Source organism: Muntiacus reevesi, chromosome X, assembly GCF_963930625.1.
Source record: "Muntiacus reevesi chromosome X, mMunRee1.1, whole genome shotgun sequence".
NCBI lineage: Eukaryota > Metazoa > Chordata > Mammalia > Artiodactyla > Cervidae > Muntiacus > Muntiacus reevesi.
In genome coordinates this window covers 7,057,073-7,084,722 of record NC_089271.1, presented here as the reverse complement: position 1 = coordinate 7,084,722, position 27,650 = coordinate 7,057,073, and the positions used below count along the sequence as shown (strand labels likewise).

Genomic DNA, 27,650 nt, shown 5'->3' with positions numbered 1-27,650 from the left:
AAACGTCCAGCAGCAGCCAGGAGCGCACTGTCTTCTATTCAAAAAGCCCTGGAGTAGTAAGCACAAGCGTCCAGCAGGGGGCAGGAGCGCTCTGTCTTCCATGCAAAAAGCCTGGGAGTACTAAACACAAACTTCCAGCAGGGGGCAGGAGTGCTCTGCCTTCTCTGCAAAAAGCCTGGGAGTAGTAAGCCCAAGCGTCCAGCAGGGGGCAGGAGTGCTCCGTTCTTGCAGAAAAAACGCCTGGGAGTAGTAAGCACAAGGTTCCAGTAGGGGGCAGGAGTGCTCTGTTCTCCCTGAAAAACGCCTGGGAGTAGTAAGGACAAGTGGCCAGCAGGGGGCAGGAGCGCTCTGTTCTCCCCGAAAAACGCCTGGGAGTAGTAAGGACAAGCGGCCAGCAGGGGGCAGGATTGCTCTGTCTTCTATGCAAAAAGCCCTGGAGTAGTAATCAGAAGCCTCCAGCAGGGGGCAGGAGCACTCTGTCTTCTCTGCCAAAAGCCTGGGAATAGTAAACACAAGCGTCCCACAGGGGGCAGGAGCGCTCTGTCTTCTATGGAAAAAGCCCGGGAGTAGTAAGCACAAGCGTTCAGCAGGGGGCAGGAATGCTCTGTTCTGTGCTATGCAGAAAGCCAGGGAGTGGTAAGCACAAGCGTCCAGCAGGGGCCAGGAGCGCTCTGTCCTCACTGCAAAAAGCTTGGGACCTGTAACACAATTTGAATGCAGAGTTCCAAAGAATATCAAAAAAATCTTCCTCAGCGATCAATGCAAAGAAAGAGGAAAACAATAGAATGGGAAAGACTAGAGATCTCTTCAAGAATATTAGAAATACCAAGGGAATATTTCAGGCAAACATGGGCTCAATAAAGGACAGAAGTGGTATGGTCCGTACAGGAGCAGAAGATATGAAGAAGAGGTGGCAAGAATACACAGAAGAACTATATAAGAAAAGTCTTCATCACCCAAATAATCATGGTGGTGTGATCACCAACCTAGAGGCAGACATTCTGGAATGTGAAGTCAAGTGGGCTTTAGGGAGCATCACTACAAACAAGGTTAGTGGAAGTGATGGAATTCCAGTTGAGCTATTTTAGATCCCAAACATGATGCTGTGAAAGTGCTGCACTTAATATGCCAGCAAACCTGGAAATCTCAGCAGTGGCCACAGGACTGGAAAAGGTCAGTTTTCATTCCAATCCCAAAGAAAGGCAATGCCAAAGAATGTTCAAACTACTGCACAATTGCACCCATCTCACACGCTAGGAACGTAATGCTCAAAATTCTCCAGCCAGGCTTCAACAGTACACGAACCGTGAACTTCCAGATGTTTAAGCTGGATTTAGAAAAGGCAGAGGAACCAGAGATCAAATTGCCAACATCTGCTGGATCATCAAAAAAGCAAGAGACTTCCAGAAAAACATCTACTTCTTTATTGACTATGCCAAAGTCTTTGACTGTGTGGACCACAGCAAACTCTGGAAAATTCTTAAGAGATGGTAACATCAGACCACCTGACCTACCTCTGGAGAAATCTATATGCAGATTAGGAAGCAACAGTTAGAACGGGACATGGAACAACAGACTGGCTCTAAACAGGGAAAGGAGTACATCAAGGCTGTATATTGTCCCCCTGCTTATTTAACTTATATGCAGAGTACATCATGAGGAACGCCGGGCTGGAAGAAGCACCAGCTGGAATCAAGATTGCCAGGAGAAATATCAATAACCTCAGATATGCAGATGACAGCACCCTTATGGCAGAAAGTGAAGAAGAACTAACGAGCCTCTTGATGAAAGTGAAATAGGAGAGTGAAAAAGTTGGCTAAAGATCCAACATTCAGAACACCAAGATCATGGCATCCGGTCCCAGCACTTCATGGCAAATAGATGGGGAAACAGTGGAAACAGTGGCAGTCTATTTTGGGGGGCTCCAAAATCACTGCAGATGGTGATTGCAGCCATGAAATTAAAAGACGCTTACTCCTTGGAAGGAAAGTTATGACCAACCTAGACAGCATATTAAAAAGCAGAGATATTACTTTACTGACAAATGTCCGTCTAGTCAAAGTTACGGTTTTTCCAGTAGTCATATATGGATGGGAGAGTTGGACTATCAAGAAAATTGAGCAGACGCTTTTGAACTGGGGTGTTGGCGAAGACTCTTGAGAGTCCCTTGAACTGCAAGGAGATCCAGCCAGTCCATCCTACAGGCCTAAATCAGCCCTGAATATTCTTTGGAAGGACTGATGCTGAAGATAAAGCTCCAGTCCTTTGGCCACCTGGTGCGAGGAGCTGACTCACTTGAAATGACCCAGATGCTGAGAAAGACAAGGTGGGAGGAGAAGGGGTCGACAGAGGATGAGATGGTTGGATGGCATCACTGACTCGATGGACATGAGTTTGAGCCAGCTCCGGGAGTTGGTGATGGATGGGGAGGCGGCATGCTGCAGTCCAGCGGGGGTCGCAAAGAGTCGGACAAGACTGAGCGACGGAACTGAACTAACACAACCTTCCAGCAGGGGGCAGGAGCGCCCTGTTGTCTCTGCAAGAAGCCTGCTTGCATTCACCTTGGATAAGCAAGCACCACCCCAGGTTTCAGGCATATTTCCTTTTCTCCTTCCTCCTTGATAGAAAGTGCACAGTCCTACGCCCTATACAACCAGCCACCCTCAGCCATATTTCTCCAAGGGGGGAAAATAAGTCACATATAAGATGGAAGCCAAATGAATTTACCTAGAAACCAGTATGAAACCAGTAAGTTATTTCAAAGCTGAGTTTAAGAGTCAAATTGCTACTCACTTCCCCCACCACCACCCCTTTATGTCCTCAGACATTTTTATAATAGGTACTTTAAAGTCTTTCCTGCAAAATCCAACACCTGGTTTATACCAGATAACTAAAAAAGAAAAAAACACTGCCAACCCAGGTGGATAGCTGACCATCAGAGGTAGCTACAATAGCCCCGAGGCGGCCGTAGGAGAATGAGTCAGCAGTCACAGTAAGTGGGCTTTTCATCCCAGGCAGAGACTAGCTGGTTTCCCCGCTCCCCACACACCTCTCGTGAACCCGAGGCCCCAGAGTGAGGACACACTCACCGTGTGTCCCTGGAACGTTTTGACGGGGCGGTCGCAGCCGAGTCTGCAGACGTGAATGCACATGTCCGTGCTGCAGGAGGCAAAGGTAGTGTTGTTCTGCCAGTCCACGTCGAGAGCAGGGGCTGCGGAGAGGCCAAGGGGTCGGAGGGGGGGAGAGGGGACGACACGGGCGCTCAGCAGGTGTGCAGACCTCAGCTGACTCAGAAGGAGCAGCAGCAGAGCTGAGAAATCTGACGATGTGACGAAGCAACGCGCGCCGTGCCAACACGGCCTCCGTCCGTCACAGACCCTGAGGTCTGTCGTTTATACTTGCAAGGATGACCAGATGGCTCCAGAGAGAGACCCCCCCCACCCTGAAAGCATCACCCAAAGTGACGCTTGGGGCGCCCTGAGCACACAGCGTCTCGCTCCCCTGGTGCAGATGGGACGGGAGGGGAGAAGCACCTTGCTGCTCCCAGGAACACCACCGGGCTGGGTGGTGGATCTGAAAAAGACTTCACAGCGTAAGTCCAACAAGCGTGAGCCTCTCGCTGAGTTATATCCGACTCTTTGGAACCCGTGGACTGTAGCCCACCAGGCTCCTCCATCCATGGGATTCTCCAGGCACGAATGCTGGAGTGGGTTGCTATTCTCTTCTCCAGGGGATCTTCCCTGATCCAGGGACGGAACTCAGGTCTTCTGCACGGCAGGCAGATTCTTCACCATCTGAGCCACCAGGGAAGCCCCATGTTCAAGGTGTCCGTGTTGAAAAGAAATGCCCCACAACCTGTGACTGCGTTGCACAGCTTGAAGATGCTGAGTTGACAAGGACACCTGAGGGGAGACAGGTGGCCTCAGGATGGACACCGTCTCTAGGTCTTGGGCCTTTCTCAGGGGCCGCTGGCTTTAAGACCTCTGTGAAGGTTTGGGGGATGTGACGGCCCTCTTCCCTTAGGCCATCCTCCCCAGGAGACGACTCAGCACCCCTCGTTATCTCCAGACACGTCCCTGCTTCTATGGAAAAGGAGGGTTTAAGTCCTGCAAGCCTCTGCTCAGATCTTCATCAACTGATCAATACCCAACCTTATCTCATGTGTGTTTCTTACATGTAAGGCAGCACTGACGTAGGACAAGAATTCAGCTCACCCAGGTCATGATAAATTGGATGATCCCCTCAAATCCTTAGCCTTCAACACATATTTATTAATTTTTAAAATATACTTTGGCCACCTGATGCAAAGAGCTGACTCACTGGAAAAGACCCTGATGCTGGTAAAGATTGAAGGCGGGAGGGGAAGGGGACGACAGAGGATGAGATGGTTGGATGGCATCACCGACTCGATGGACAAGAGTCTGAGCAAACTCCGGGAGCTGGTGATGGACAGGGAGGCCTGGCGTGCTGCGGTCCATGGGGTCACAAAGAGTCGGACGCGTCTGAGTGACTGAACAACAATTACTGGCTGTGTTGGGCCTTGGTTGCTGTGTGGGTGACTCTCTAGCTGAGGTGTGCGGGGCTCCTCATTGAGCGGCTTCTCTTGTCCGGGAGCACAGACTCAGTAGCTGGAGGGCACGCGTTTACTTGCTCTGTTGCAGACGGTATCTTCCCGGGTCAGGGACTGAACCCATGTCCTGCCTTGCAAAGGCAGACTCTTAACCACCAGACCATCAGGGAAGCCTCCGTTCTTAACCTCAAACCAGAGGTGCACCCCGTCCACCCTCCTGCCTTCCAGAACTGCAGGACGGACCCCATCAGCTTCCACATCTAGCCCCATCCCCTCACAGAGCCTGGGGCGGGAGCGTTTCACGGAGAGGCAACAACCCACGAAGGCGGGGTTCAGCACAGATCCACGGCTCTTGCTCAATGTGCCACAGGCGCCCGACAGAATGAAGGAGCCGGATCCGCTCAGCGGGACCATCCAGGGAGCGAGGAAGCAAAGCCCGCAGCTGCCCTTGTTTTTCACACCGCACGCGTGAGCCAAGTCACAGATTTCCCAGGCCGGTCTGTGCCTTCGGGTGTGCAATTAATACGCTTGGAAAGGTGACAATTTGGCACGCGGTTCCAGGGATGGTGAGCGGCACCTGGCCATAAAATCTAACGTGTGCTGAGCCCCGGCCATCTAAATGGAGGACGCTGTGTACTCAGCTGCCTGGGGTCGTCGTTCTGCGTCCGCGCTGCTGCTGGGACCCTGCCCTCCCCCCATTAGTCATGATCCAGGGCTCAGCTGTTCGAGCAGGTCGTGACCTCCCTGCTCATACTTGGCTGATGACGTTTGACCATCAGCACTGATCCAGGTACAGGCAAGCTTCACTTTGCCTTCTCCTTTTAATTTTTAATTGAGAAAAGGTTACAGATTTGATGCCTTGGAACTGTGGTGCTGGAGAAGACTCTTGAGAGTCCTCTGGACAGCCAGGAGATCAAACCAGTCAATCCAAAGGGAAATCAACCCTGAATATTCACTGGAAGGACTGAAGCTGAAGCTGCAATACTTCTGGTTGCCTGATGGGAAGGACTGACTCACCGGAAAAGACCCTGATGCTGGGAAAGACTGAAGGCAGGAGGAGAAGGGGACGACAGAGGATGAGATGGTTGGACGGCATCACTGACTCGATGAACATGAGTTTGAGCAAACTCTGGGAGATGGTGGATGATCTCAAGGGCCAATCCGTGTAACCACCACTGCGGTCAAGAGCCACAAGCGTGTTCCAACACCACCAGGACCTCCCTTGGGCCATGTTATTGGCCCACCATCCCCTCCCTGGACTGAGATATAAATGGTATGTCACCCAGCATTTAATACTTGGGAGTCTAACTTTATTATTTTTTTTCCAAACTGCAGAACCCCCTTGAGACCTATCCAAGCCATTGGGTATTACCCATCTTACGAATCACTCAGCTATGTCTGACTCTTTGCGGCCCCATGGACTGTACAGCCGACCAGGCTCCTCTGTCCATGGAATTTTCCAGGCAGGAACACTGGAGCAGGCTGCCATTTCCTTCTCCAGGGGAATCTTCCCAACCCAGGAATCAAACCTGGGTCTCCTACATTGCACACAGATTCTTTACAATCTGAGCCACTAGTTAGGTCCTATCTGAGCTGAGATTTGACCCTCATGGCTTGGACAGTATCATCAACAGTCTATCAAAAAATTTTTTTTAAAACAGTCTATTGGTAATCTATTCCTTCTCATGGCTGAGTGGCAGAAAACTGTAAAAAAAAAAAAATCAGACCCTCAGTTTTGACTCTTTGTGACCCCATGGACTGTAGCCCACCAGGCTCTTTTGTCCATGGGATTCTCCAGGCAAGAATACAGGAGAGGGTTGCCATGTGCTCCTCCAGGGAACCTTCCTGGCCCAGGGATTGAACCTGGGTCTCCTGCACTGCACGCAGATTCTTTACTGTCTGAGCCATCAGGAAAGCCTCTGCACTTGTTTTAAACCTGTTCTCTCTCAATGCTGAGCGGTGGAACACTGTTAGGCTCTGAGGCCTAACGCTTCCTGCTGACCGAGGACACCCCGACCAGGCCTTCACGGACAACACCTCTGGAGAGGCAAGGCAGCTGCTGAGATCAACGCATCGCATGCTGAGGACGGCTGTCCCTCCAGCTTGAACAAAAGCACGCTCCCTCCCCTTCCATCTTGGACAGGGTCTACCTAACCGCTTCACGCTTAAAAAGCAAGAGGAAATGACACCCAGAGCCGACCCAGCGACGGGATATGGGTCGATCTCGTGGGCAGCAACACCCCAGGTCAGAAGCTCCCTGAGGACAGAAGAGACACACGGTCCACGGGATAGAAAGCCTGGGACCTTGGGAATGCTCTGGGGAAAATTTACAACCTGCTGAAAGAGCCAATACACGAGTCCTCAAGATGGAAACTCTTTCGAGTTTATCTTGGGCACATGACTCTCTGAAAAAATCAGAAGCTGTGTGTGTTACAGACATCCGCCCCCATCACGGGAGCATACTGGTGCTACGCACCGGGAATCAGAACCTTGGCAGGGCTCTGCCCCGTCACAAGACACACGCAGACACACACACACACACACACACCAAGACACACCCGCTCACAGGTTGGGCCACCAAGCTCCCTGCCCTTGGAGCCCTGCCCACCTCCTGGTGGGGAAATGTCATCCTACAAAAGGCTCAGCGACTCCCACCTTCATCAACACCCCCCGAGACGTGTGCAACGTGGTATCCCCAAGCACAGCCGCGGAACGCACGGGCTGACTGCCTCTCCGGGACGCGAGGTATGCACGAGTGCCTCCGGGGCTCTGCCGGCCGAGCCCGGGGGGAACGAACGACCGCGCGCCTTTGGCACAGTCGTGTCGAGGGCCCTGCGGGGAACCTCTCCTCTCAGCCTGCTCCTGCAGAACCACACCCCTCCCTGCCTGCGTGGACCCCTCCCAGGTACTGAGGTGGATCGCACTTGGGCTTGGGGAGCCCTGGGGGCCAGCCCTGTGGGTCTGAGCATCACCAGGAACCCAGGTCTGCCTAGCAGGAGAGACCCTCGGATATCTGCCAACACATCACCTCGGGGCCGCCCGATGTATCAGCAAACGTCCACCCCGCACGCTCAGCACTGCCCTTGAGGCATGCCTTCTTCCGAGCATTCACCCTTACTTTAAGAGACCCGTCTCAGGACTCTGAATTCTTATTTCTGAATTAAAAACAAGAAAAATAAAACAGGAAAAAAAAAAAGAAAAGGAAAAATACGAAAATACTCACCGGAATGAAATGGAAACTGTTGTTTGGCTTCTCCTGTGTGAGCATCCCAGATTATGGTTGTCTGTGCTCCGCAAAAAAATAAATAAATAAAATATTTAAATATCGGTTCCTCCCACAACGTTTTCTCCTGAAAAACTTATCACACACAAGAACACAGCGAGCCCCTCGTTTTTTCTAAACCAGCACTGGTCAACTTAAAAAATTTCTAGCAGACACGGTAAAAAATTAAAAAAGAAAGAAAGAAAGAAACCAGTAAAACTGATTTTCACAATATATAGTTTATTTCACTCTAGTACGGTGAAAATGTTGTCACTTCAATGTGAATCAATATGTTCGTATCACGTGGCCTGCGTCTTTTTCGCCCGCTCTTTGGAATCCAGGGTGTGTCTTACAGACTTAAATCACCCAGACATCACCCTTATGAACTCAGCCCCACGTGTCTGCTCATTATACTCCTCCGGACAACGGCAGCCGTAACTGATATGCAGGAAACTACCAATTTTGGTGGGAACCCCATCTATATCTTCAAACTTGAAAACCTATCATTTAAAAAAAAAAAAAAAAAACTTTTCCTTCTTAAATGAAAAGATTTTTGGTTCCAAAGACGTGAGATCTTTAAGCTTCCCCAGCCATGGATCGAACGTGTGGCCCTCTGCACCAGAAAGCAGAGTCTTAAGCACCGGACCCACCAGGGAATTCCTAAACATGAAAAACTATTGGCGCGGGAAAAATGCATATCTAATACCGCCTTTTGGGGTATTATTCTGCAGGTTTACAACTGGAAAATTGCCCCAAAAGGTAGTATCAGATATGATTTCCCCCCCACCCCATATTAAGGAGAGAAAAAAAAAGGATCTCCAACCCCAGAAGACAAAGGAAGTCATGAATGCTTATGAACACATTATAGTGTTGGGGAGACACTTGGGGAAGAAGCTGGAGGCAGCTCGATGCAAACATTTGGAATTAATTCTCAACTGGAATTTTCAGCCAAACTGGAAACTTGACACCTCCCTGTCAATGACATTTTAACAAAGATCTTCCTTTACGAAGGATTCTTTTTCTATCAACTGCGTTAACGTTCCTGGAGAAATACTGACAGCGTTGAGTGTGTCTGAAGGACTTCAGGCCAGCTCCAGCGCTAAGTCAATTCAGCTGTGTCTGACTCTCTGTGACCCCCATGGACTGTAAGTCCACCAGGCTTCTCTGTGCATGGGATTCTCCAGGCAAGAACTCTGGAATGGGTTGCCATGCCTTCCTCCAGGGTATCTTCCCGATGCAGGGATCGAACCCATGTCGTTTATAAGTCTCCTGCACCGGCAGGCGGGTTCTTTACCGCTAGCGCCACCGGGGAAGCTCTAGACCAATTCACAGTCTTATCCCCTGCTCCACTGTGTGGTTTATAGGATTTTAGTTCACTGAGGGTCAAAGCCAGTGTCCCTAACTTAAATTTCCTCCCTGAGAATATATCAGTTTCAAGAACATTGCTATTACTCCTGCCATAGTTGATTCATCACGGGAGACAGTCTATCACTCAGAGGCTTCTAGAATTCCAGAAGATCAAAAACACAGAAGCTCACAAAACCTAAACAAGGCCCCTTTGATTTCTGAAGGGGAGGCAGAATTTTCAGAATCCCAAGAAACCGTGATGTTTCCCGAGAGACTATAAACAGAGATGAAAAAGCAGTGTATCTTACGCAAACACTCACTTTGTCTACTCCAGCACTCAAAATGTAATTCCCCTTCTTGTTCCACTTCAAGGCGAAGATGGGGCCTTTATGTTGGCCCAAGGTGCTGGCCAGGTTACCTGGTAAGAAAGAAAGCAGGGTGACTTCTGAGACCCGCCAGGTCTGTAACCCCCGAGGATGACAATTCAGAGCACCGCCTCCTCCAACCCTAACGCGAGGGAGGCGGGGCCAGGACGACTTACCATCCTCTGTCCATATTCTGGCAAAACCATCATAGGAACCCGTAGCCAACAGCGTCCCGTCGCTCTGTGGGCCAGAAACACACACCAACACAGACTATTTATTAGAGGCTGCACGCGGGACCTGCATTCCCCGAGCAGGGGTCGAACTCACGGCCCCTGCAATAGAGGGGCAGGCTCCTGACCCCTGGACCACCAGGAAGGTCCCAGACTTCCCCCACCCCAAAATAGCACAAGCCAGGGGGCAAGCCAAACACAGCGCACCCATCACCATTGACGACACCAACAAGACACCATTCGAAAGTTACTATGTGACTCTGGGGGACCTAGGCGAGCTTTGAGAAACAGCTGCAGACACTTTGACAAGAGAAGAGTCTGTGATGAAATGACAGGACATACAGGAACGCAATAAACTGTTGGTGGGAATGCAAACTAGTGCAGCCGCTATGGAGAACAGTGTGGAGAGTCCGTAAAAAACTGGAAACAGAACTGCCATATGACCCCGCAATCCCACTGCTGGGCATACACACCGAGGAAACCAGATCTGAAAGAGACACGTGTACCCCAATGTTCATCACAGCACTGTTTATAATAGCCAGGACACGGAAGCAACCTAGATATCCCCCGGCAGATGAATGGATAAGGAAGCTGTGGTACATATACACCATGGAATATTACTCAGCTATTAAAAAAGAATGCATTTGAGTCAGTTCTAATGAGGTGGATGAAACTGGAGCCTATTATACAGAGTGAAGTAAGCCAGAAAGAAAAACATCAATACAGTATACTAACGCATATATATATATATATATGGAATTTAGAAAGATGGTAACGATGACCCTATATGTGAGACAGCAAAAGAGACACAGATGTACAGAACAGACTTTTGGACTCTGTGGGAGAGGGCGAGGGTGGGATGATCTGAGAGAATAGCAGTGAAACATGTATATTATCATATGTGAAACAGATCGCCAGTCCAGGATGGATGCATGAGACAGGGTGCTCGGGGCTGGTGCACTGGGATGACCCAGAGGGATGGGGTGGGGAGGGAGGTGGGAGTGGGGATCAGGATGGGAGACACATGTACACCCATGGCTGATTCATGTCAATGTATGGCAAAAACCACTACAATATTGTAAAGTAATTAGGGTCCAATTAAAATAAATAAATTAAATGGAAAACAGAAAAAAAAAATAAATAAACTGTATAGTCCAAAACAACAACAAAAAAAACCGTGATAAAGAAAAAGTGAAAGGATGCTGGAGAGCTGTGTGTATGTCCGGGCACAGATGCTGAGGCTCGGGTGGGAAGTCAGCTTTTCCCTGGGTACACCTCACAGGGTACCCCCACATAACAGGCTCCCCGATAAAGCCACCAGACTGCTCCTGTCGACATGGAGCTTACTGAACACCATGCGGCTGGCGGTCTGCCGATGCGGACAACCTCAGGAGCAGCACTCAGAAAGCGGGGTGTGGAGTGGGGTGGGGGACCCACCCAGACCCCCGGGTGGGCTGACCCACAATCCCGTCCCCCGCTTCCTGGGGTCCGCCCCAGCTCCATCCGATGCCACAGCCCTTGCTGAGGCCACAGGGGCCGCACAGGTCTCCCTGACGGCGTCCGGGAGGGAGGCGGCTTACGTTCCAGTCCAGCGAGGTGACGTCTTTGTTGCTGGGGACGTCGTGGCCCCCCTCCCGGATACAGTGCCGCAGCACCAGCTGCGTGGAGCCGCCGTTGCTGTTTTCGTTCAGGTTCCATATCCTTGCAGTCGAGTCTCCGGACCTGCGCAAGGACAACCCGGCACTCAGCGCCCGGTCCCAGAGCAAGCACCGCCCACCGCCGCTTGTCGCACGGTGGGTCTCCCCGCCTTTACAACGTTGCTCAAAAAAAAAATCACAGGGGTTTTATCTTTCCAGCCGTAGGTGCCCTTAATCATTTTAAATGTCTGTGCATAGCTTTCCACGTGGCTGAGAAAACAGCTGAATAAGGACTTTTGCACAGTCTTAGACACCCCAAGAGGTCCCCCCACTCAAAGCCCTCCTCTGTACGCTCTAGGAAGATGCTGCACATGACGTAGGAAGGGAGTGTCTGTCCCAGGAGGAAGGACTCGGACAGCCGAACCCCGGGCACCCCTTAGCTTACCCTGGAGGTCTCGGACACCTGGAACCCGGGCAGCCCAAACCTGACCCTGGAGGACTGGGACATCTGGACCCCAGGCAGCCCAAACCTGACCCTGGAGGACTCGGACACCTGAATCCCAAGCATCCCAAACCTGACCCTGGAGGACTCGGACACCCTGACCCTGGGCGCCCCCCCCACCACATCCTGGAGGACTCAGACACCTGGACCCCAGACACCCTGACCCGAGCCTGTAGGATCAGACACCTGGACCCTGGGCACCTCCCAACCTGACCTTGGAAGACTCGGACACCTGGAGCCCGGGCACACTGACCTGACCCTAGAAGACTTGGATATCCAGACGCTGGGTCCCCCTCAACCTGACCCTGGAGGATTTGAAAACCTGGACCCTGCAGCACTCGGACACCTGGATCCCGGGCACCCCGCTACCTGACCCTGGAGGACTCGGACACCCAGACCTCAGGCTCCCCCCACCTGACCCTACAGGACTCAGATACCCGGATCCTAGGAACTGTCCACCTGACCCAGGAGGACTTGGACATCCAGACCCCGGGAACTCCCCAACCTGACCCTGGAGGACTGGGACACCTGGACCCCAGGCAGCCCCCAGGCTGACCCTGGAGGGCTTGGACACCTGGACCCTGGGCACTCCCCAACCTGACCCTGGAGGACTCGGACACCTGGAGCCCAGGCACCCCCCCAACCTGATCCTGGACTCGGACACCTGGATCCCGGGCACACCCCAAACCTAACCGTGGAGGACTTGGACACCTGGACCCTGGGCAACCCCCAACCTGACCCTGGAGGACTTGGACATCTGGACCCCGGGTACCCCCCAACCTGACCCTGGAGGACTCGGACACCCAGACCTCAGGCTCCCCCCATCTGACCCTATAGGACTCGGACACCCGGATCCCAGGCAGCCCCCAGGCTGACCCTGGAGGACTTGGACACCCAGACCCCGGGAACACCCCAAGCCTAACCCTGGAGGACTCGGACACCTGGACACCGGACACCCCAAACCTGATCCTGGAGGACTCAGACACCTGGACCCCGGGCACCCTGACCTGACCCTGGAAAACCCGGACACCTGGACCCCGGGCACCTCCCAACCTGCCCCGTGGCGCCCCCTACCCTGACCTTGGAGGATTTGACCACCTGGACCCTGGGCACCGCCCGACCTGACCCTGGAGGACTCGGACACCCAGACCTCAGGCTCCCCCCATCTGATCCTATAGGACTCGGACACCCAGATCCCAGGAACTCCCCACCTGACCCAGGAGGACTTGGACACCCAGACCCCGGGAACTCCCCAACCTGACCCTGGAGAACTGGGATACCTGGACCCCGGGCATGCCCCAAACCTAACCCGGGAGGACTCGGACACCTGGACCCCGGGCACCCCCGAAACCTAACCCTGGAGGACTTGAACACCTGGACCCCAGACACCCCCCAAAGCTAACCCTAGAGGACTTGGACACCTGGACCCTGGGCGCCCCCAAAGCTAACCCTGGAGAACATGGACACCTCAACCCCGGGCACACCCCAACCCTGACCCTGGAGGACTCGGACACCTGGAGCCTGGGCACACCCCAACCCTGACCCTGGAGGACTCGGACACCTGGACCCTGGGCACCCCTCAACTCTGACACTGGAGAACTTGGACACCTGGACTCCGGGCCCCCCCAGCCTGACCCTGGAGGATTCAGACACCTGGACCCCAGGCACACCCCCACCTGACCCTGTAGGACTTGAACACCTGGACCCCGGGCACCCCCAGCCTGACCCCTTACCCTGAAGCCAAGAGGTCACTGACAGGGTTCCAGGCACAAATGAACACCTCGGACTCATGGCCCCGAAGGACGGTGGCCTTGCTGGGCGGGATCTCCACGTCTCCGTCGATTTCCATTGGTTTTGAATGATTATCTGTCGAGGGGAACAGGACAGGACACGTGTCTGACACCAAAGAAACCCATCCCTCCCAGGGCACGTGAGCTTTACGGACAACTTCCTCCGCTGTGATGTCAGGTCACTTGTGACAGTTATAACCAGGTGACGGCCTCTGTGTAACCTTCTGTGAGGCCACACTTCCTCACAGCCTCCCAATCTGATAGGGGAGTAACAGCCGGCGTTTATTCTTTCTAACTAGGGCCAGGCTCATAGGTAATAACAACGGGAATGAGACTGGACACAAACTACAGACAGCTGTCTCTTGAGCAGACTTTGAAGGTTCCTTCTCTCTCTTTTATTTCTACAGTAAAAAGAAGCATACTCTGTTACATTTTCCTAAGAAGTCAATGAGGAGAAGGAGACGACAGAGGATGCGATGGTTGCATGCCGTCATCGACACAATGGACATGAGTTTGAGCAAACTCTGGGAGATGGTGATGGACAAGGAACACGAGCGTGCTACAGCCCTTGGGGTCTCAAACAGTCAGACACCAATGAATGAACAGCAACACGAGTGAAATTAGGGGTTTCTGAATACCAAAGGCTATCTCACTCTTTGGTTACGCCTAGAACGTAAGGTGTGTTGGTGTTGTTTAGTCCCTAAGTCACGTCGGACTCTTTGTGACCCGCTTTCTCTGTCCATGGGGATTCTCCAGGCAAAAATACTGGAGTGGGTTGCTGTTTCCTCCTCCAGGGGATCTTCCCAGCCCAGGGATCGAACCTGCATCTCTTAAACGTCTCTTGCATCGGCAGACGAGATCTTTACTGTTGAACAACTTAGCAACTGAAGAACAAGTCAGTTGCAAACGTTGCTGCTCGAATGCAAGTTACAATTCAAGTGACGCCGGGAATAATTAGGATGCAGATAAAGTATTTTCAGCCAAAGTTCCTTCCTGTTGACGGGACAAGTGATTTTATAAAGACACCTTCCTGAGGTGTCACCTGCTTACCTACGGAGCTCCCATGTGGACACACCATCCTTCTTCCAGAAGGCTCACCACCCACAACCCCTCGGCCTGCAAACACCCTCATGGTCTTGGGACTCAAATGCTGTTTTCCTACTGGAGCCAAGTGTGTTCCAGGCACTTGAAGCCATGCAGCCACACCCCAGATGACCCAACGGGGACTCCAAGTTGTGAGAGGGTGGTGGCGACAAGTCATGGTGGATGCCACCCAGAAGAGGCTCATCCTGGATCATGATGTAGTGTTAAGTTGCTCAGTCATGCCCGACTCTTTGCGACCCCCATGGACTGTAGTCCACCAGGCTCCTCGGTCCATGGAATTTCCCCAGGCCAGAATACTGGAGTGGGTTGCCATATCCTCCTCCAGGGGATCTTCCCCACCCAGGGGTGACCCTGAGTCTCCTGCACTGCGGGCAGATTCTTTAATTTACCATGGGAGCACCCAGCAAAGTCATGAAAAGTGGACTCATTTTTTTCCCTTCTATGCGGCGCACGAAAGAAGGTTCTTGAAGGTAAGGATGAGGTCTAACTTCAGACGCTGTAAGTCTGGCTGCAGCTGCCTTTTAACAAGAGCAGGTGGGACAGAATGGAAGTTGGAAACCAGTGGACGTTGCATGTGTGTGTATGTCTGTCGGGGGGAGGTTGATGGGGGTGGTGGCCAGCCCTCAGGTGGAAAGGAACCCCACTGCAGAGGCCCCTTCAAATGAAGGAGGAGCCAGAAGCTTCCAGTGCAACTTAAGCTGTGTGCCTGTCTCCATGAGGCTACGCTCCCTTGGGGTTTTAGACCAAAAGACACGGTTCAGTTTAAAAGTTTGCAAGATTTCTGTCACAGTAGTAGGTAAGTAGATTTCTCAAAGCTCACCAATTATGCTTCCTTTCTGGGGTGGAAGGTGAGGAAAACAGGGACGTTCACCTTCTGGGCTGGTGGCTGAAGCAAGCAAGGACGTCCACCTTTTTCCTGTTTTACTTTGAGCACCTTGACAGAGAGAGCCCAGGGGAGTTGGCCAGCCCATGAGTGACGTGCGGGCACAAGCCACGTTATCTTTTCTTCTCCTTTCCTGGCCCCCCATCCTTGCAAATCGTGTGAACACTGATTATTGGAAGGTCATTTGATTTGACACTGCACAGAGACAGTTCTTGAAGCCGTCCTGCATGGCAGCCTGGCCCTTCTCTCTGCACAGGGGTGGAGCCACGTCCCGACTCCAGTGGGGAGAGGCTCGGTCCAGAGATGACAAGCTGCCTCCTCAGGGGTGCACAGCTGCTCGGAGGGAAGGCGCGTTCAAAACAGGGAAGAACATACTCGCACTGGCAGACACTCACAGGCACACACACACACGCACACTCTGAACGTAGAACTTCCTTGAAGCTGTCTCTGAATTTGTAGGCAGGAGGTTCTCTGGGCTTCTCTGGTGGGTCAGATGGTAAAGAACCCGCCTACTAATAATGCAGGAGACGCAGGTCCGATCCCTGGGTCGGGAAGATCCCCTGGAGAAGGGAATGGCTACACATACCCCAGTATTCTTGCCTGGAGCATCCCATGGACAGAGGAGCCTGGCGGGCGAGTGTCCACGGGGGTCACGAAAGAGGCAGACACAATGGAAGCGACTTAGCATACTTGCACAGGAGTACACTATTGTGATGCAGGGAGCTCTGTGAACAACCTGGAGGGATGAGATGGGCTGGGAGGGAGCTTCAAGAGGGAGGGGACATGTGTAGACCTATGGCTGATTCATGCTGATGGATGGCAGGGGAGCTATGTATATCTATGCAGACGTTGGTGTTGATGGATGGCAGAAACCAACATGATACTGCTCATTAATTATCCTCCAATTAAACCAAAAAAGAGAAGATCACATCTAAGGATTTCGATGGAAAAATTGGAGGAAGAAGCCCTCCCGGGTGCAGAGCAAGCAAACGCTAGCCACGGCCTGAAGGGCGCCGTCCAGCGGACCCAGCCAGACTTGGGGGACACCAGAGAAGCCGGCCGGGACCAGGCACCCCGCACTCACTGATGGCGTGCGCGCCGTTCTCCTCCCCGTTGACCGTGGCTTCGCCGTTCTTTGGTGGGTTCTGCTGGGAGACGGCCGCGGGGGCCGCCGTCGTGGCCGCTGCGGCTGCGGCTGCTGCGGCGGCGGCTGCTGCGGCCGCGGCCGCCTGCTGCTGGGCCAGTTTCTCCCGGAAGGCCTGCTGCCGCGTCTGCACCACGTCCGGCATCACCGCGTCGATCAGGGACAGGGACTCTATGGGGCGGCCGTCGAACACCGTGCCGTCCTGCGGACAGAGTCCCCGGTCGGGGTTGGGGGTCAGCTCCGACTGGGCGTCTCCTGAGTCGGAAACGCAGGTGCCTGGGGCCCCGGCGAGGCTGGGACTTGGACTGGGAAGGGGCGGCCAGTACACACACAGTACTCGGTCGATATAAACATGAACCCAGACATCAGGGGGCCGCCCCGAGCCTCCTATTTCCCGTCACGACCCGAGGGCTGCCCCGCTGACGCAGTGGTCTCAATGGAAGGGGGCATCTGGAAAACCTGGAGGTGTGTCTGCTGGTCACGACTGTGGGGGGTGCAGCTGGCAAGTAGCGGGGAGGGACCAGAGATGCCGCCCCACATCCTACAGTGCACAGGAAGCCCCCCACCCCATCCCCCGAGAGGAACGGTGTGGTCCTCAAGAGTGGAGCGTGCAGAGGGAGAGAGACCCCACCCTTGCCGGATGCTCTGACAAGTCTCGGGCTCAAGCTGGACAGTCCTGCCCGCTCAACTCTGACTGCGAACGCTTCTGTCCATCTGACATCATCAAACGCATGTACTGCCACGTGAAGTGACTTTCGGGGACTCAGGGTGCAGACAGACACAGCCACGATATTGCTAAGGACGGCACCACTGAGTTACCATGCCTATTTCCTCAGCTTCCTCTGAGTCTCCTAGTTCCCGTCGAGGACGAAAAGAAAAAAATCTCCCTACCCACTCAGAAAACACAGGAGAGCGTGAGACAGTCCTTTCCTCAGAAGGTGCTAATTATTTGAGTCACACGAATCTCAGGGCCTCTTGCTGTGTCTGCCAGATGTGCAGACAGGTTTTAGACCCTTTTTTCCCTCATAAATCAGGAAGAACCGAAGGACGTACGTATCAACTACACATTACCCGAATGAAACAGCATCCCAGCTGACTACCGGATACCACACGATATTTGAAAATTACGAGACGACAGAAAAAAATGTAGAACATGGGAAAAAGAAGCCGCCCCCATCCGCTGATTCTGCCGATGGAGTGGCCAGTGTTGACCGGCTGGCCAGCCGGCTTGTACGTCATCTTCCTCTTCGTTCATTCACGCCCCAGGTGGGTGACGATTTTGTAAAAGGTAGTAACTGCGCAGAGTAATAAAGCACTTCCTTGCTTAAACTCTAAACGCACACTGTCTCACTTATAACAACAGGAAAGCTAAGTGACAAATGAGATGACCTTTCAGTCTCCTCTAGGCAACGCAGGATTTTTGAATTGCCAAGGGAGAGAAGATATGGAGATGAAAAGCATGGACCCTGGGTGTGTATGTGCATATGTGTGTGTGTGTGTGTGTGTGTCTGTACGTGTGTGTCAAAGTGAAAGGCACTCAGTCGTGTGTGACTTTTGTGACCCCTTCTCCAGGCCAGAATCCTGGAGTGGGGAGCTGTTCCCTTCTCCAGGGGGTCTTCCCGACCCAGGAATCAAACCTGGGTCTCCTTCATTGCAGGCGGATTCTTTACCAGCTGAAGATTCTTTGCCTTTACAAGGGAAGCCTGTATGTGTGTGTGCATGTCTGTGTATGCCCATGTGTGTATGTCTGTGGGTATATGTGTGTATCTGTGCCTGTGTGGGTATGTGCATGCATATATGTATCTGTTATGTGTGTGTGTGTGTGTGTGTAGGGAAATCCAATCACAGCCTCACACAATCTGAGATCTGGGGTCCTGCATCCATATCTTCACACTTGTTTTGTGAGAAAAAAAAAAAGGGGGGGATTTAGATGGGGTCACGTTGCCAGCGGAAGATCCCGGGCACCCAATGTAAGACAATGAAAGAGGAGACTGCCTCCTGTCGGGCAGGAAAGCCCACAGTGTCGGTAGACAGCAGAGGGTTCTCCGAGATGCCGAGACTTGGAAAACGGCAAAGGAACACACGTGATAGAACGTGAGATACGCTACTTCAGTGATGGTAAAACCAAAGGGAAAGTGGAGGCAAACGCTACGAAGAAAAGACAGGCTTGGCAGGATGAGAAAGGGGAAGAGCAGGCGGAGGAAAGTGTGGAAGGGTTCAGGGAGACGGGCTCGAGGGTGGGGTGGCCGTGGAAGTGGACGTCTGGTGGTAAAGGGGAGGGGGGGTGTGGCCACTGAACGGGGTAGCTATGCTGGACGCGTTGGAACAGAAAACAGGGACCTGGGGCACAGAAGTATGCTGGATGGAGGTGGGGTACAGATAAAGGGAGCAGGACGAAGGAGAAAAGGCGCTAAGTGCAGTCAGAGGAGTCAGATCAAGACTCTGGGAAGACCCGGACATCACAGGACAGTCCCCAGACAGAAGCAAAGCAGGTGGGAAGGGGAGCTGTCTCGATCCCTCACCCTTTATCTTTAAAAATGTTCAGTTCAGTCACTCAGTCATGCCCGACTCATTGCAACCCTTTGGACTGCAGGCACGCCAGGCCTCCCTGTCTATCGCCAACTCCTGGAGTTTACCCAAACGCATGTCCACTGAGTCGGTGATGCCATCCAACCATCTCATCCTCTGTCGTCCCCTTCTCCTCCTGCCCTCAATCTTTCCCAGCATCAGGGTCTTTTCCAATGAGTTGGTTCTCTGTATCAGGTGGCCAAAGGATTGGAGTTTCAGCTTCAACACCAGTCCATCCAATGAATATTTCAGGACTGATTTCCTTTAGGACGGACTGGTTGGATCTCATTGCAGTTCAAGGGACTCTCAAGAGTCTTCTCCAACACCACAGCTCAAAAGCATCAATTCTTTGCCGCTCAGCTCTCCTTATGGTCCAACTCTCGCATCCATACATGACTACCATAGCTTTGACTAGATGGACCTTTGCCGGCAAAGTAACGTCTCTGCTTTTTAATACGCTCTCTAGGTTGGTCATAGCTTTTCTTCCAAGGAGCAAGCGTCTTTTAATTTCATGACTGCAGTCACCATCTGCAGTGATTTTGGAGCCTCAAGAAAATAAACTCTGTCACTGTTTCCATTGCTTCCCCATCTATTTGCCATGAAGTGATGGGACCAGATGCCATGATCTTAAGTTTTCGGAATGTTGAGTTTTAAAAAAGGTTACAATAACTCATTTAAAAGCTGGTGCAAAATTGGACCCGATACTCACGTGCCCTGATCTATAAAGAGGGAGGGTATTTAAGCAAATCAGGAGTGACTTAAATGTACACGTCTGGTCCCAACCTCCCGGAGGCAGCTGTTCAGTGAGCGCTCTAACACAGCCACCGCTTGCAATAACCCTGTTGAACTCAACAGGACTCATCTCTCCGCGCCGATCTTCTGGGAGTGCCCTCGGTCAGGTGCACGAAAAACACAGGCTCTAGGCGAAATGACTCACAGGGCCCCTCTTCGACAGAACTGCTGAGAGACATCCAGGAGGAAGGATGATTTCTGTGCCCGTGGCAGGCCCACGCCCGTCGTGAGGCACGGCTGAGCCCTGAACGAGGCGGGTCTGACCTCCCAGGGTCCACTAGATGCGGATGTGTTGCAGCGCGTTTACCACTGTTTGCCCTCCGTGGCGGGCGGAATCCGCCGATACAGAAGGGCTGACTGTGGGACCTGAGCACCCCGTGGATTTTGGTACCCACGGCAGGTCTTGGAACCAAACCCCGGCGGATTCCAGAGACGACCACATAAATCAGCATCCCTTTCAACGCATCAATAGCTTTACGGTGAACGGTGTCGGATTCTTGATCTCCCAAGAAGACGATTTAGCTTCGGGACCAGGGACCAGGCTTGGTCACTCAAGAGTTTTTGTGTAGTAGAAGTTTTACTAAAGTATAAAATGGGACAGAGAAAGCTTCCGACACAGACATCAGAAGGGGGGTGGAGAGTGCCCGCTCACTAGTGTTCAGTTCAGTTCAGTCGCTCAGTTGTGTCTGACTCTTTGCGACCCCACGGACTGCAGCACGCCAGGCCTCCCTGTCCATCACCAACTCCTGGAGCTTGCTCAAACTCATGTCCATCGAGTCTGTGATGCCATCCAACCATCTTGTCCTCTTGTCATCCCCTTCTCCTCCTCCCTTCAGTCTTTCCCAGCATCAGGGTCTTTTCCAATGAGTCAGCTCTTTGCATTAGGTGGCCAAAGGATTGGAGCTTCAGCTTCAGCATCAGTCCTTCCAATGACCATTCAGGACTGATTTCCTTTATGATGGACTGGTTGGATTTCCTCACAGTCCAAGGGACTCTCAACTGTCTTCTCCAGCACCACAGTTCAAAGGCATCAATTCTTCGGTGCTCAGCTTTCTTTATAGTCCAACTCTCACATCCATACATGACTGCTGGAGAAACCATATCCTTGACTAGATGGAGTGTTACTAGTGTTAGCAAGGGAATTATATCTCCTTTCTCATTAATTATTACAATAAATCAAAAGAATGTCTCAAAGTTTGTGAAATCTTTACCAGACCCGCTCCCAAAATTTACATTTTAAGATAACAGGATTAGCCAGAAGGTTTTCAGGAAGGAGAGACTGTCCTCAAGCAGGAGATGCACTGCTGTTATACAATCCTTAGTCCAGAGTTCAAACTGAGCTGTTTCTTATGTACTCATCAGTTCAGGCTTTAAAAAAAACCAAACGTTTTATGTGACTAAGGCTTTAGGAATGTCAAGGGGGAAAAAAAGATGTTTGTCCTCTCCTCCTCCTTGAGAATTCAGGCCCGTATCTTCAGAACCTCGAGAACCCCAGACCCCTTTCTTCTTTTCCTTCTCCACCTCCTCCTCCGGGAGTCCGGACTTCTTATCAACCTGCCTAGGCATTGCCTCTCTCATTGATACTGCCGTGACCAACCAGTCCACAACCATCTATGGCTCCTTGGGTATCACAGCACTGGGATCCCCCGCTGGAGAAAAGGCCAATCACAAAGGGAGACGGGGACCCTGATGCACTGGGAGAGGCCGTGGCAAACTCCCCAGCTAAGGTCTCCCCAGCTCGCCCAGGCTCCCCGGGGGTGGGGGCTGCAGGGCCTCCGTCCTGCTCCCCCCGCCTCCCCAAGCCCCGGGAGCAGGGCCCACGTTACCTCGTTGATGCTGATCTCGGCCTCCACATACTGCAGGCCCTTCTGGAGGATGGAGATGAGGGCGGCCGGCGGCACTAGCGTCCCATTGATGTTGGACTGGCTGATGTGGCTCTCGATACCGAACGTGAACGCCGAGTGGGAAAAACCTGCGGAAACACAGGGGAGGTGGGGTGGGCGGGGTTCCGTGAGGCCTGGACTTGTACGAGGCACCCCTGGGGGGTCAGACGCGCCTAATGAGGACGGGGCAAGGGGGTGGGGACGTGGTCATAGGACGCCCGGCCTCTCGTGTGGGTGGTGTCCCAGAGACAGATGGCAGACCAATGTGTGCCTGCATGAATCAGCTGGCAAAACAGCAGAGGCTTAAACAAAAAACAGAAAGAAAGCAGAGGCTTTCCAGCACATTATTATTATTATTATTAAAAAAAAAAACTTTTTGGCTACCATAGTTCCCAGACCAGGGATCGAACCCGTGTCCCCCACCCCCTGCTGCTGACTGGGAGCTCGGAAGTCTTAACCACTGGACCGCCAGGGAAGTTTCCCCCTCCCCCTACCCCAACTAACCCTTTCCAGCGTTATTAAAAGCAAAACAGAGGCCACAGTCTGCCCCGGGGTAGAGGTTACAGCAGTCGGACCCCAGGCTCTCTCTGCCTGGGTTCTACACGGCTCCTTCCAGAAGCTCACGCTGGTGTCTGTCGGTAGGAGCCCCTGCCAAGCGTTCAGAGCAAATGAAGCTCACCACCAACCATGGAAAAAAACAGAGGCAGTTCTGCACCCATCGGGGGTAACCTTGAGTCACTTTACTGAACTGGGAATGCCCCCCACCCCACCCCCTTGGCTAAGGGCTGAAGGGTCCCCCACACCCTGCAAAGCCCCTGCAGCACCCTCGTCAAATGCCTCTGCACGAACATGCGGACAACACCAGGCAGGTGAAAGGTGCTCATAGATAAGGCGGGCGCGGAGCTGCTGGATGAAAATATGCAGGGAGAAAGACTGATCCGGTGACTACACATAACAAGCGAGGCGCGTTTCAAAGGAGGAGGCTGCAGGGCCAGGAAGGAGGTCTGGGGGGCCTGTGGGTGGGTGGGGGGGAATGGTCTGAGGCATAAGTTTCCCCTCTGCTTTGTCACCTGTTTGTGGGGGGGGGGTCCCAGGCACCCCACCTCCATCACTTATGAACATCTTCCCAATAAGACCGGCTCATCCTATGTGCTGGGGTGGGTAGGGGGGTTAGCAGGGAGTCTCACGGGGGAGCCTGCACACTGCCTCCCCACCTCACATTCCTAGGACACCCCCCCTTCATCAGCCGGATGATGGGCCACCCGCCCCCAGGTCCCCCAGCCTCCATCCGGGTCAACAAATACAGCCAGCCTCTGCAACACACGCAACGGTCAGCAAGATGGCAATGTTGCTCCACGCAAGGAGAGCCCTGTCTGCAAAAGTCCCTTTCTCTCCACCCACCCCTCCTCCTCACGGCCTGATTATTAAGAATATATACGCAATAGGCACTTGATTCATATTTATTCCCAGCGTAATACTGTAGAGCCTGCTATTAACTTCCTGTGTTATTTCTTTACAAGCTGGAACCACCTACTTGAGGCTGTGTAGGAGAGCGCCTTGGAGGCTCTCTCTCCAACACAGGGTCCCTCCGCTCCCACTGCCGGAAGGGCACGAGCCAACGAAGGCCCTTTGCAAATCGGCCTTATGTTTCTCCTTCTGACTTGTTCTGTCTCTGGCCCTCCTTTGCCCTAACCACTCCCGCCACAACAGAAACATCCAACCCTGTCTTCACCAACGACCTTATTCTCCGCATCTCCACCGCCACGCAGAGAGTCTTAATCTCCAAGCTCTCTCACTCAGCTTCCGGCAAGGGTGCACGAGAAAAGCCCCAGGTCGGCGGACAGAGAAGAGTGGGTATCGTCAGCTGAGAGATGCCCCAACCCCACGGACTCCCTTCCTACGTACTCTGGGCCACAGTGGTTTCTGTCTTACACAGCTCTTCCCGGGTCACCATCTGACCCATCGGCTTTTTCCATCTCTTTATCCGTGTCTCCACCAGCAGCTGGGACAGGATGCTGAACTGAGAGTCATCTGCTTCCCTCCCGGTATCTTCACAAGGTTCAGAGCAGGACCACGCCCACTGGGGGTAATAACCCCACCAGCCCCGACACGGTGCCCACAATTGACCAGGTATTGCTTCTAATTGAAGAACGCTTCCTAACTCATGCAAGCTTCCCCACGACCACCTCCCCTCCCTGATGGCTCAGACCGTTAAAGAATCTGCCTGCAACGCGGGAGGACCTGGGTTCGATCCCTGGGTTGGGAAGATCCGCTGGAGAAGGGAAGGGCAACTCACTCCGGTATTCTGGCCTGGAGAATCCCCACAGACAGACAAGCCAACGGGGTCGCAAAGAGTCGGATACGACCGCATGACTAAGCACACACAGGACCGCCTGCAGTCTCTCCCATGCACCCTTCTCTTTCCTTTATGAATTGGGTCCCGAGATTACCTTTGGGGTCTGACAGATGCTACACACTAGCTCCAAGCTCGTGGCTGGACACCCATCTCTCAGCCCACCACAAAATTCCACCCAGAAGCTTCTATGGAGTGTCTACCCAGGGCACAGCGTGGACTGTGGCCAGAGCCCCTGACAAATAACATCTCAGCAACTGATGGAGCAGCGGGCGGACAGAGGTCAAGCTTCTGGTGTGTCTTTGTCCGTTCAAGATGCTGTAAGAAAATCCCGCAGGCTATGTGGTGTCAGCCACAGACATTTATTTCTCACAGTTCTGAAGGCTAAACTGCAAGATCAAAGCACTGGCACGTTCATTGTCTGCTGAGAACCACTTTATGGACCACACAGATGACTATGTTTTCCCCGAACCTCACAAGGTGGAAGAAGCAAGAAAGCTCTTACATGGGCACTAATTGCATTCATGAAGGCCCCATCTGCGGGACCTGACCAACTCTTAAAGACTAAACTTCCAAATATTCCACTGGGGATTGTTGTTCAGCTGCTCAGCTGTGTCCGACCCTGCGAACCCATGGACTGCAGCACGCCAGGCCCCCCTGTCCATCACCAACTCCTGGAGCTTGCTCAACCTCATGTCCATCGAGTCGGTGATGCCATCCAACCATCTCATCATCCTCTGCCGTCCCCTTTTCCTCCTGCCCTCAATCTTTCCCAGCATCAGGGTCTTGTCCACTGAGTCGGCTCTTCACATCAGGTGGCCAAAGCATTGGAGTTTCAGCTTCGCCATCAGTCCTTCCAGTGAACACCCAGGACTGATCTCCTTTAGGGTGGACTGGTTGGATCTCCTTGCAGTCCAAGGGACTCTCAAGAGTCTTCTCCAACACCACAGTCCAAAACCATCAGTTCTTCGGCGCTCAGCCTTCTTTATGGTCCAACTCTCACATCCATACATGACCACTGGAAAAACCGTAGCTTTGACTCTATGGACCCAGGTTATGTTTAAGCATATGTTTTGGGGGAAGGCTTGCAAAATTCCATCTGCAGTCATCTTGGAAGACTGCCATCTCCGGGAAGGATGTTACCCTTGGGGTGGGCCCAGCCTCCACCACCATCAACACCCAGCCCTCCCAATCGGACTCCAGGGCTACTGAGCATACTCACTAGCAGTCTGCCAGTCCTATGGCTTCTGTGCCTTAAGCCTGTTCAGCCTTCCCCCAGCTTTCGGCGCACCCCTTCTTCCACTCAAAGAGATGCGGAGGAACAAAAAAACAGGGTATCAGTGGGTAGAGACGGAAACACTCAGAACTTGCTCAGTGGCAGGTGTGGAAGCTGTGGTGAAAAGGGGCAGAACAGAGAGCTTGGTGGCCCCTGGATGACCGATCCACGTGATGGTTCAGTGCGAGCACCCCTGGGGTCCACTGGAGCAGTCGCTGAAGCCTGCAGACTTGCTCACTACTTACTAGGAGGCGTCCCCGATGAAGCACTCCTCAGGAGGGTTTCTCGACCTTGGCACGCCTGACATTTGGACCAAACTGTTCATTGTTGTGAGGAGTGCTATGTCCGAGGCATTACAAGATGTTTTGCAGCACCTATGACCTTTGCACACTAGATGTTTGTTTTCTGTTTTGGGGTTGGTTGGTTTTCTTTTTGGCTGTCCTGCATGGCATATGGTGCCTTGCCCTGCATGATCTTAGTTCCCGAACCAGGGACTGAACCCACGGCTGTGAAAGTGTGGAGTCCTAACCACTGCACCAATGGGGACGCCTCATAACACACTAGATGTTAGTATTTAGTAGCAAGCCTTCCCCAGTCATGACAACCGAAAATATCTAACCAACCCCACCATGGCAGAGAACCACAGACCCACAGGAACCACACCCCACTCCTCAGGTCTACACCACGCCCACTTCTGGTTCATTTATTCCCGCCACTGAAAAGCAAGTTAGAGAATCCAGGTTAACACACAGTAATGGGGGAATAACCAGGTGAAATCAAAGCATTTCTGAGGAGAAAAAAGGGTATAATCACGATAAGATGCGAAAGGTTTCCATGTGCTTAGTCACTCAGTCGTGTCTGACTCTCTGCAACCCCATGGACTGTAGCCCGCCAGGCTCCTTTGTCCATGGGATTCTCCAGGAAAGAATACTGGAGTGGGTTGCCATGCCCTCCTTCGGGGGATCTTCCCAACCCAGGGATCAAACCCAGGTCTCCTGCATTACAGGCAGATTCTTTACTGTCTAATCCACCAAGGGAAAGTTGGATTTTATACTACATTTTTTATAAAGCACAGTAAGACCATCAAGAGTTAAGTATACACCCATCTGTTCACTGCAGCACTAGTCACAATAGTCAAGACATGCAAACGACCCAGATGTCCATCAGCAGATGAACGGATAAAGAAGACACGGTGCATGTAGAAAATGGAATATTATTGAGTCGTGAAAAAGAATGAAACAACGCCACTTGCAGCAACGTGGATGGAACCAGACATTATCATATTAAGTGAAGTGAGTCAGACAGAGAAAGGCAAAACCAAATGATATGACTTATATATGGGATCTTTATAAAAAAAGAAAAGCTCTAATGAACTTGTTTACCAAACAGAAACAGACACCTAGACTTAGCAAACAAACTTATGGTTACTAAAAGGGAGGTAGGGAAGGGATAATTAGCAGTATGGGATGAACAGATATACACTCCCACACAGAGAACAGATAACCAACAAGGACCTAATGCCCTGCACAGGGAACTATGGTCAACACCATGCAATAACCTATAAGGTAACAGAAGTTTAAAAAGCATATAAATAGATACATTCATGGGGCTTCCCTGGCGGCTCAGCTGGTAGAGAAGCTGCCTGCAAAATTGCAGCATAACATCCAACTCTCCCTTGGTGGATTAGACGGTAAAGAATCCGCCTGTCATGCAGGAGACCTCGGTTCGATCCCTGGATTGGGAAGATTCCCCTGGAGAAGGGAAAGGTTAACCCACTCCAGTATTCTGGCCTGCAGAATGCCACAGTTCATGGGGTTGAAAAGAGTTGGACACAACTGAGCGACTTTCACTTTCACTGGCTCAACACCCGAAACGAACACATACTGTAGATCAACTAAACTTCAATAAAAACAATACATTAAAAAAAAAAAAAAAGATCTTGAA

General features: G+C 52.4%; 1 protein-coding gene across 3 annotated transcripts in view; it reads right to left on the bottom strand.

Annotated features, from left to right (window-relative positions):
* Positions 1 to 27,650, bottom strand: part of TBL1X (transducin beta like 1 X-linked) — a 244,451-nt gene that overhangs the window by 8,140 nt on the left and 208,661 nt on the right. For all 3 annotated transcript variants that reach the window (XM_065915107.1, XM_065915109.1, XM_065915108.1), the window contains 8 exons: positions 22,021 to 22,166; positions 16,775 to 17,036; positions 13,647 to 13,779; positions 11,355 to 11,496; positions 9,721 to 9,784; positions 9,500 to 9,597; positions 7,794 to 7,854; positions 3,090 to 3,211 (listed from right to left, as the gene is read on the bottom strand). In XM_065915107.1, the coding sequence (XP_065771179.1) occupies positions 3,090 to 3,211; positions 7,794 to 7,854; positions 9,500 to 9,597; positions 9,721 to 9,784; positions 11,355 to 11,496; positions 13,647 to 13,779; positions 16,775 to 17,036; positions 22,021 to 22,166 (1,028 nt within the window). The remainder of the gene's footprint in view (positions 1 to 3,089; positions 3,212 to 7,793; positions 7,855 to 9,499; positions 9,598 to 9,720; positions 9,785 to 11,354; positions 11,497 to 13,646; positions 13,780 to 16,774; positions 17,037 to 22,020; positions 22,167 to 27,650) is intronic.